The sequence below is a fragment of the Embiotoca jacksoni genome, unplaced genomic scaffold, assembly GCF_022577435.1.
Source record: "Embiotoca jacksoni isolate LCO1_2020_lvr unplaced genomic scaffold, fEmbJac1.0.p SCAF_15, whole genome shotgun sequence".
NCBI classification, from domain to species: domain Eukaryota; kingdom Metazoa; phylum Chordata; class Actinopteri; family Embiotocidae; genus Embiotoca; species Embiotoca jacksoni.
The window spans coordinates 7,409,230-7,418,817 of record NW_027185285.1 but is presented as its reverse complement, the minus strand read 5'-3'; the positions used below and the strand labels follow the sequence as shown (position 1 = coordinate 7,418,817).

At 41.7% G+C, this 9,588-nt stretch overlaps 2 protein-coding genes across 5 annotated transcripts; one reads left to right on the top strand and one right to left on the bottom strand.

The window, feature by feature from the left end:
* Window positions 1-2: 2 nt before the first annotated feature.
* On the top strand, window positions 3-3,093 carry LOC138198079 (uncharacterized). 2 transcript variants are annotated; one of them, XM_069149238.1, is made up of 10 exons: window positions 3-190; window positions 281-358; window positions 522-554; window positions 1,524-1,610; window positions 1,746-1,843; window positions 1,979-2,196; window positions 2,288-2,371; window positions 2,464-2,550; window positions 2,640-2,705; window positions 2,799-3,093. In XM_069149238.1, the coding sequence occupies exons 1-10, from the start codon at window positions 128-130 to the stop codon at window positions 2,801-2,803; spliced, it is 819 nt and encodes a 272-aa protein (XP_069005339.1). In that variant the 5' UTR covers window positions 3-127; the 3' UTR covers window positions 2,804-3,093. The 2 variants fall into 2 exon arrangements, with proteins under 2 accessions (XP_069005339.1, XP_069005338.1); XM_069149237.1 differs by having other exon boundaries at window positions 1,979-2,211.
* Window positions 3,088-8,700, bottom strand: cunh17orf75 (chromosome unknown C17orf75 homolog). Of its 3 annotated transcripts, none has more exons than XM_069149234.1 (10): window positions 8,359-8,700; window positions 7,884-7,958; window positions 7,294-7,419; window positions 6,971-7,099; window positions 6,754-6,814; window positions 6,465-6,584; window positions 5,877-5,941; window positions 5,608-5,747; window positions 5,407-5,510; window positions 3,088-4,706 (listed from the first exon to the last, which is right to left on the bottom strand). In XM_069149234.1, the coding sequence occupies exons 1-10, from the start codon at window positions 8,499-8,501 to the stop codon at window positions 4,491-4,493; spliced, it is 1,179 nt and encodes a 392-aa protein (XP_069005335.1). In that variant the 5' UTR covers window positions 8,502-8,700; the 3' UTR covers window positions 3,088-4,490. The 3 variants fall into 3 exon arrangements, with proteins under 3 accessions (XP_069005335.1, XP_069005336.1, XP_069005337.1); XM_069149235.1 differs by having other exon boundaries at window positions 6,465-6,578; XM_069149236.1 differs by lacking the exon at window positions 7,884-7,958.
* Between the last annotated feature and the right edge of the window lie 888 nt (window positions 8,701-9,588).

The following is a 9,588-nucleotide window of genomic DNA, read 5'->3' as shown; positions in this document are numbered from 1 at the left end:
AGTCTGAAGGGGCTGTGAACGATACTGCCAACAGCTCGCATGAGGAGGAAGTCGCACCACAAACCGGTAGATGGTGTTCAAACAAACAGTAGCCACAGTGTGAAGTTATTTTCTGCTGAGGGCTAACATGTCTGTAGATGCGACCAGACTACTGTTTGAGGGCTTTCTGCAGAAGAGAAAAGATAATCTGGTAAATTACAAATTCATCTGGTACTTAAATCACTTTGAACATGTGCTAGAAGGGAGTCGGTAACTCGGCTTTGTTTACTTTTACCTATAGAAATTGAGATGGGTCAGATATTGGTTCAGGCTTCAAAACACAACCTTGTTCTTCTATACTGAGAAGAATGGCAGCGCTGTAAGTACACATTTGAAGTCCTTTATATTTGACACTGCTGAAATACATTCAGGCTCAATGATCAACTGAACATGGTTATGGTGTTTTTAGCAATAGTTTTTTTTCCCTTGTTTTTGAGATCTCAATTTTCCAATGTCAATATAAGATATTGTTCTCTTCACAGACACACTTGAGAGGCTATTACTACATATTCACAGTAAGTTCTCTTTAAAAAATTTTTTTATCACAGTTGATATATAAGAAAATGTTTTGCAGTTGTGGAAAGTAACATTTGATGTATAAGTATTTGACTAAAGTACTTTTTTTCAGATATTTTATGGCATTTTGCCTTTATTTGATAGCACCAGTAGAAATACAGACTAGATGTAGGACTTGTAACAAAAGGCCCAAACTGGGAGAATATTAAGTCACAGCGGTGACCTACTTTCATCCCCTCTACTAACCTATATTTATAGGTTATAGTTATAGAAGGGATTCAAATTATTAAAACGAAATGGAGTCATAAATACAACCGTGTTTCCCAAAAAGTTGGGACACTAAAATGTAAATAAACACAAAATGCAAATCGTGTGAACCCATATTTAATTGATAAAAGCTTAATTGACTTGGATAGACCCAAGACAACATATCAAATGTTGAAACTGAGAAACTTTACTGTTTTTATTTAATAAACATATGCTCAATTTAAATTTGACGGCAGCAACACCTTTCAAAAACGTTGGGAGAGGGACAACAAAAGACAGAAAATGGTTGTATATTCCCAGCGGGATGGTTGGTTTGAGCTTCTCTGAGAATTTGCCACAGTTGTTCAGTGGATTAAGTCTCGAGTGTCTCTTAAGTGTCTCTTTGTCTGACAATAACTCCATGACATTGAGCTCAGGGCTCTGTGCGGTCACACCATCTGTCGCAGGACTCCTTAATCTTCTTTTGATTGACGATAGTTCTTTATGACTTGAGCTTTTCGATAGTATTACCATGCTGAATGTTTCAATGTTGTTTTTTTACATAGGCTGAATGTTTTTGAATACATTACTTTTACTTTAACAGATTACTTCTTCTTGTGATATTACTATGTTTACTGAGGACTTCCTCCAGTGCTGCATCGTTGTTAGGACACATCAATAGAAATTGATGAAGTACGTATCTATCCCCCTTCTTGGACCAGGTGCAATCTGTGCGAGAAGTCCAGAGAGCTGGCACGAAGCGCTTCATGTTTGAAATGATCATGAAAGATGGAAAGAAAAAAGTGTTGGTGAGTCTCCACTGTGGTTTGGCTGACTGCAAGCAGCGTGACAGTGGTAGTAACACAGTTTCAAATTTGGTCACCTCCTAAGCATTGTTTGCCTGTGTGTGTGTGTGCGTGTGCGTGTGCGCTTGTTGCTTGTAGGCAGCAGACACAGCAGCTCTCAGAAAGGAGTGGGTTCAATACCTTTGGCAAGCCATGCACCTCTCTACCTCTGGAGTGTCAGACTCCAGAGGCACACAGTAAGTAGCAAGAGGACTTTTGTGGTCGACTGGATTTGAACTCTAAACACGGATTTGGGTGATTTTCTTGTTTTTATGGTGCACATTGTGTCCTCCTTGCACGGCACTGACCTTGCATTCTTCTCTGCTCCTCAGCCTTGAAGTGTGTGAGCAGCGGGACCAATTAAAAAGCAATAATCCCATCAGCTCATACAGCGACAGTGTGATGGAGCTGCTGCCTGCTCGGCCTCTGTCCGCCCCGGGTCCTTCGCTAGACCAGATCCACCTGCGGGCCGAGAGCGTCGCCTCTCCCGTCTGCCAGCCGGAGGAGATGAGCAACGAAGAGGCCACTTACATGAACACACTGCTAGCCTGTAACTACCAGACGGGTGAACATTTAAAATGGTTTGCACCTGAATTCAGTTGTTCTTTTAGCTACGTCATGTTAAACTCTGCTTTTTTCAGACGACAGTCTCGACGATCCTCAGTGGCCCGGTGGGTTCAAGGACAGACAAGAAGGAGACTATGATGTTTTACCTCCCAGGAACAGTATGATATAAAGATACTTTAAATATTTCACTATGTAGATTAACACAACACACAGATGTCCCCAGTGACCCAATTGTGTGTTTTATCTTTAGAGATATGTGAGGTGAACCATTCAGCAGAGATGGAGGAGGACGTGTATGACTTCCCTTTGTCTTACAGGAGGTCTGCTGAACATCAGGGTGAGATGACTAACTTTAAAATCACTGATTAGGCCTATATCAAAATAATAACAAAAAAATATTGTGGTGGAATGCTTTATCTGTTTCAGACCCCACCGACAGTATCTATGACGTGCCAAGCTGTCTTTTGAGGAAGATGTCTGATCACACCACAGGTAACTTTTCAGATATCAGTTAGTCCCCTTGCAAACATCTCATTTAATTTTCCTTTCATTTTCTTATGATATGGTCTTTATAAATTTACACAGAATGACAACATGTGCAGCATCTTCAAACTCATTGGAGTGCCTCGAGCTTCAGCTGTTTGTTTCTGGGGGCAGACGAGCAGCCGGAGGAGGAAACCTGCTGGAGGATATGAAGTGTAGTTTAAGGACGTTATAACTTTTGGATCCGACATAATTCTTTGTTGCTGGTAAATATCTGCATCTTAGTGTTTCACCTTTTAAGTTAAACAGTTTGTATCCATGCAACAGGCACCAAAAATGTCAATGTTTGTCACCTCGTTAAACACTGGACAAAATGCTCAACCGCAGCAAAGAGGTTTAACTGTGGTATTTATTTCAGCTCTGTCTATACACGACATAACCACACAATCATTTATAACAACAGAGAGCACACTACAGAAATGTCCACACACATGCACTGTGTCAGTCACACCATGGTTCACAATAGCTAAATGACTCATTCACATGTCACCTTGTTCAGTTTACACCATCGACATTAATATTGCTGTATTACACTTTGGACTGGATTTAATGGGAATGATCTGAACTTTGTGTTAAAACCTTTTAAACAATTTATGGAATTGAAAACTTGTAATGCTCCATGAAAGTAAAATATAACTTAAACATGCTAATATTTAATGTGAGCACTTTAATATTTCATCCAGTTTTCTCTGCATTTTTAATTTTTACTTGAAAACATTTTTTGTGAGTAACAATTGCAGAAACTTGAATCTACACTTAGCAAATGTAGTGACTACTCACATTGTGCCTGTTCTGTTTCCATGTACTCTTGAGCTGGTGAAAGCTATGAAGGTAGTTGTAAACAGAAAATAATCAACGTGCACATCAAATCCAAAGACTACACTCTATCTACAACAATGCATTCCCGGAATTGGATTAAACGGACATCTAATATCACTTGATAAACATACATTATGTATATACAGTATCAGTATTCATTAGATAAAAATAATTTAGTAGTGCAGGGCTGAAATGTAAGCAAAAACAAGGCGTATGTAACAAGCAAAGCATAAAAGTGATTTGTGCGTTCGCAATAGGTTTCTTCTCAAAAAGAAAACTAGTACAGTACAATCAAATAAAACAAACAATCATACAATTATATTTGGACATCAAATAAGCTATAATTCCACTCCAATGAGCAGTAGCTCTCGTTTGGATAAATCTTGTATTGTGTTCATTGTCAGTTAGCAAAACCCTAGAAATAATATTTGGTTCATAGAATCATTATCTACACGCCCAACACAACAGAAGCAAAAATTAAAAAAAAATGCATAAAGGAAAAGATTGGGAATCTAAAGATCTAAAAATGACCTTCACCTTCACTTGGGCCTGTCAGTTCATTTTTAAAGTAATTTCCAATTCACATCTAACCGGAATTATAGTTGTCATTGTAGTGATGTTACTGAACTAACAAACTATTACAACCCCCCCCCCCCCCCCAAAAAAAAAGACACATTTGCTGAGAAAAGCTGAGTGTGAGTTGTCAGTGTTTTTCTGTACATATTCTAGATCTGACCACCACTTTTGTAGCTCTGCAGCAAGCGTAGTGCCAGTTTACACATGTTTTACAATTTACATTTAAATTCTGTATCTGCCTTAATATACTGAAACTTTTCTTAGGCAATCTGATATTTGTGGAAAGGTTGTATTGTTAGTTTTAGGTGGCTGGTAGCACAGGCTTGTGTTGTAGTGAAATCAGGCCTGAGCCTGAGGCTGTTCCCTGAGGAACTCCTCCAGGACAGAGATGATGCTGCAGGCTTCAGGCAGGTCGCTGTGCTCCGCCCTGGCATTCTGCAGCAACACATCCCCATTTCCGCAGCCCTGCAGGAACTGGCAGCAGCGAAACAGGGCGTAGTGGCTCATTTCTGCCTGCCGCACAAAGCGCTTCAGGCTGTTCATGTCTTGGATGGCCTGGGCAGTAGGAGCGGTGGCGGACAGAGAGGAAGTAACAAGTTGAAATCAGGATCAGAATGAAAGGAAACCGTTTATTTGCCAAGAGGAACTGAGAGTCATAATGTAGTTTGTCAAACTTTGCGGTAGTCATTTTCGTGGGAAAAACAAACAGCAACCAACCATGATGCCACCCACTGGTTTGGGAACTGCCGTTCTGAAGCCTAGAGTTTTTATTTTATTTTGGCCGTCGCCATCTTGCTATTTTGGTGTGAGGAGCGAACGGTGAATCTGGCTCGATTTGATGAGGAACCCGAGGACACTACACTCTACCCACCTATAGTGGAAACTTGACTGCACCACAGGCCTGTCAATCAAACAGACACGCCCCTAAACACACTGCTTTTTGAAGCCTAATATCTCATTAAAGATAGGATTATTTTCAGATTGACCTCCAGAAAACAAATAAAAAGGGGGGACTTTAACGAATGACACCATTATGATTTGTGGGGAAAAAAAAGCTTAAATGGGAGTCTGTGGAGCTGGAGCCTTTTTGTAGTCACCCCCTAGTGGCCCTCGGTGGTATTGCAGTTTACGGCACTTCCGCACTGGCCTCACTTTTCAGACCTGGAAGCTACGTCCACTTTTATATACAGTCTGTTGTTCAGACACCAAAAAAGCTGTGGAAACCCTGCTATAGTCTATATTTATGTTTACTCACCTTAAGTTTGAAGTTCTCCAGAATCTGTCTGAGCAGGAAGGGATTACAACGCTCTGCGGCGTTTAGAAAGGCCTGAATCCAGTCGTCACAGAAACGATTACTGACTGAGGGCAGAAGACATCTTTATTAGACTCTTAAACGGTACACAGATACAGTGTGTGTGCGTGCGTGTGTGCGTGTGTGTCATAGAACATGGCTTACCAGTATTGGTGAGTGTGGGTGGGCTGGTGGAGCAGTCTATGATCAGGTCGGACTGCGTGTCCTCTGAGATGGCTTTGCACAGAGAAGCTGTTGTGGTGTCTTGCTGGGACAGGCCCTGCAGACTGGCTGCTTTGATGAACCTGGTGCAGTATACGACAGACAGCTACTACATGCACGCACACAACAGGCAGGCAGACCTGCGGCTCTTTTAGAAGTCATGGGATTTAAAGAAGTGTTAGGCTCAGTGGGAGGATTGTCTCCTAACTCACCTGGACACGTCAGCCTTCGTCCTCTCGTCTGAATTGACGACCTCCACATGTATGTGACTCAGAGCCTGCGTACGGAAAGTTTAGTGGCTGTAATGTATTGTTCTGGAAAACATTCATGTTCATGCACACTAGTAGGATTTTAAGTGACAACTCGGAACGCTTTGGAACAAAGTATTTGAATGCAAATGGTAAACAAAGAGAGTTCATCCAGATTGTTCCTATACTCAGTTTTCTGGTACCTTTTTTTTTTTTTAAAGCTCCAACCCCTGGGTACCTACTTTCCCCATAACAACAGGAACTGTGGTGACACAAGTGTTTGGTGATTTCTGTTATTAAAACTAAAAGTAATTCCAAAACAAAACAATTTTGGTTTTACCGGTTTTTTTCTGCTTTACAAATTATTTTCAGGTTTGTTCATTCAAATACTATATTTACTGAGCACAATTAATATCCAGCGCAAGCAACATCATTTCACATTGAAGCCATTCAGTGTGTGGGGTTGCTTTTACAAACATTGGTCACAGTGTCTTAATTCCAGTAACTCCTATGAGCGTTTCTCTTTGTCTCTTGTGGTGAAAAGTGACTCACGGCATGCAGCAAAAAGCTGATGTTGTTTTGGACCAGCTGCACCACTCGATGAATGTGCATCACAGACTCTTCATACCACTGGCTCAGATAGGGACGCACTTCTGTCTCGAGGTTCTGCAGCTACCACACACCCACACACACCCACACACACCCACACCCACCCACCCACACACACACACCCACAGAGAGAGTGCGAGCAAGAGAGAGAGAGAGAGAGACATTTCAATCTCGCATTAATAATACAATAACACACATGTGACTTTATTAAACTGCTCTTGCATTCTCATACCTCTGGGATTTGCAGGCTGCTATGAAGGCCTTGGACGTATTTATCAAGCTCCAATCTAAATGTGTCTCGAGTCAAGGAATTTAAACTACTACTAGCAAAGTAATGACGTAGACACACTGCGAAAATGCAGCAAAGAACATTTTGTAATCACGTACGATATTAACGCTCAAAAACATCAGAGAATGAGTTTGACCGATTCCACGATGCAAAAGGATATAAGTTCAGTCCTTTTTCAGACCCTCCCATAAAGCAGATGACGTATCCATTTCCATCAGCATCGGGCTGTTCAGGAGACCTCTCCTGCTCCAGGAGACAGCAGTAGCAGCCGACCGCCTGCTCTGGAATACTGGGAAGAGTACATGTTCAACACCAATGTGTTAACCAACTTACCTATTTTGTCTGATTCTGCATTTTTAGCTCATCTCGTGTCCCCATGTGACCTCCTCCATGATACCAGGCATACCACACATGTGCTGCATCAGTCCCACACGTGTGCGTTTGTGTTGCAGACAGGCGATGCCGGTGATGTCAAATTATTACCCGAGTTCCACAGTGGCGATGTTGCCCATGCCTCCGAGCAGGGCCCCTTTGCTTAGCCTCCTTGATATGTAGGTCCGCAGATCCGGCTCGGCCTCCGCTGGCAGGCTGCTGTCAACTAGTGTCAGGCTGCGGGGGCAGGGCATACAGTCAGTACCTGTACAAGCAGTCTGTTCAGGCGAAGAGGAATTCGGAAGCCACTCAAGTCAATGGAGAGGAAATGGAGAAAGCTGATGACCGGAAGCCAAACATCCAACACAACACACAACTGAGTCACATAGCTGGAACTGTGCCCGGGTGTCCCCCCCCCCCCCTACACAGAGATTCAGGGATATTATTCACTACTTTTTTTTTTTTTACCAGCTCCATTTGACACGTCGAAGTGGAGACACATTAAGATTGGGTACCTGCAGGCGATGTAACTCAGCAGCACAGCGATGATCAATCAGAACAAAATCACGAATGAAAACAGCATTGATTCCATGTTGATTTGGATTCCGCGGGTCGTGGACACACCAACGCACAACAGTCACGGCCAAAGAGACACGACCACTGAAAGCGAGTAGAAAGTAGGTGGACGACTCCTTTGTTACCTAAAGTCATCGTGACTTGTTGTGGAGTCTGCTCGTCTCTGGTTCCATGCCACATTTTCCCCAGAAGCCTCAGATCTACGACAATCGACAGTTTACTCGTCACCTGGTCAGTTTTGATGTTTAAATTGTTTTTTTTTTTTTTTTTTGGTTTTTTTTTTTAACCTGCATGAGTGTCAGCAGGTTCAGGGACAGCGGACTAAATCAACTAAAGAGAAAAACGTAGACTTAAGTGGTAGTTGAACACCAGGGATTTAATTTTTTTTTTTCCTGGTTGTTTTCAAGGGGGGAAAAAACAACAACACGTGAACAACAATGCATACACGTATACGAAATGAAATAGAAATACATATAAAAAAAAAAAAAACAATTACCTAACAGCGCTAAAACATGCAACGTGTCACAGTGGGAATAAATTCAGGAATTCGCTCTTCAAATTCTCAAAGCGGGTAATAACACGAGTGATAGCCACCGTTACCTCGTGCCTTGATAAAGATAGATGGTGTAGTAGCAGTTCAGCTGGATTTTCTGGCTGTATCCGGCTATTTCTTCGCTGTCAAAGTCATCTCTCTCCTCCACGTCAATTGAATCCTGGAAGGACGAGGTTTGGGAGGTAAACATGATCCCGCCGCTGCACGGAGAGAGCTGGCACCGGCTGAAACGGCGGATAACGCAGACGTATTTGATTGTTTAGCTGTGCTGTATTGGTGGGTAAGTACTGTAGACTCTGAAATTGCCGGCCGATATGAAGTAATAAGCGCAAAAACAGCAGCTTTGCTTGGACGCTTTTGTTTTTCTTGCGTATGCCTACTGCGCATGTGCAATGTGTCCGTTTTAAAAATGTGTCCGACTACTTTTTTTTGTTGTTTTTTTTGTTAATGTTGGTTCCTGAGCCAAAACGTTGGAATTACATTTAGGCTCTACGTGTGTTTATAAACACGATTTTTCTAGTTTTAAGAAAATGCTGTGTAAATAATAGTAATTTAGACTAGTTCTAGTGAAATTAAACACTTCTTTAATTCTGGTTAAAATGAATAAAAGTCAGACAAACACACAAACAAACAATAGTTTAGAGCTTTGGATGGGTGGCTCAAAGAAAGCTGGGAGCTGTGGATAGGAGTTGCTCTCCAGTTGTTGTTCTGCCGCATGGTTATTGGCACAACCTGGGATCCATCTTAGCCTTCTTGAATGGACAAGAAACAAACATGGGCGAGTTGTAAGATCATTAATTCACACACAAGGAATCGCTATGGATATTTAAAAATGTACACTGATGGCTTCATAGATCGAAGACTCATAAGAACTGCTGCTGCAGTAGAAATCCTTCAATGTAAAATTGAGGCCAGAAAGAGACTTTATGATGACATTTCTGTTTCTGTGCATGTGAAATGAAGGCAGTGGTTATTGGTTTGCAATGGGTAGAGGATGATAGGCTAGGCAGAGCAATAACATCAGAGTTGTGTGCAGCAATAACGCGTTTAAAATGTTGTAACTCCAGTAGTAGAGAAGATTTTCTGTGTGGGTCCCTGCCCATATTGGAATTGATGGAAATGAAATGACACACACACACTAGCAAAATGAGCTTTGAAGGGGAGGAGTTGTGATGTTAATGTAGACTATATATCAAATCAGAAGCTAAAATGGTAATTAAGGGACAAATCAAAAAGATGTGGCACAACCCAAATGGAACAAACAGACAAAAAAAAAA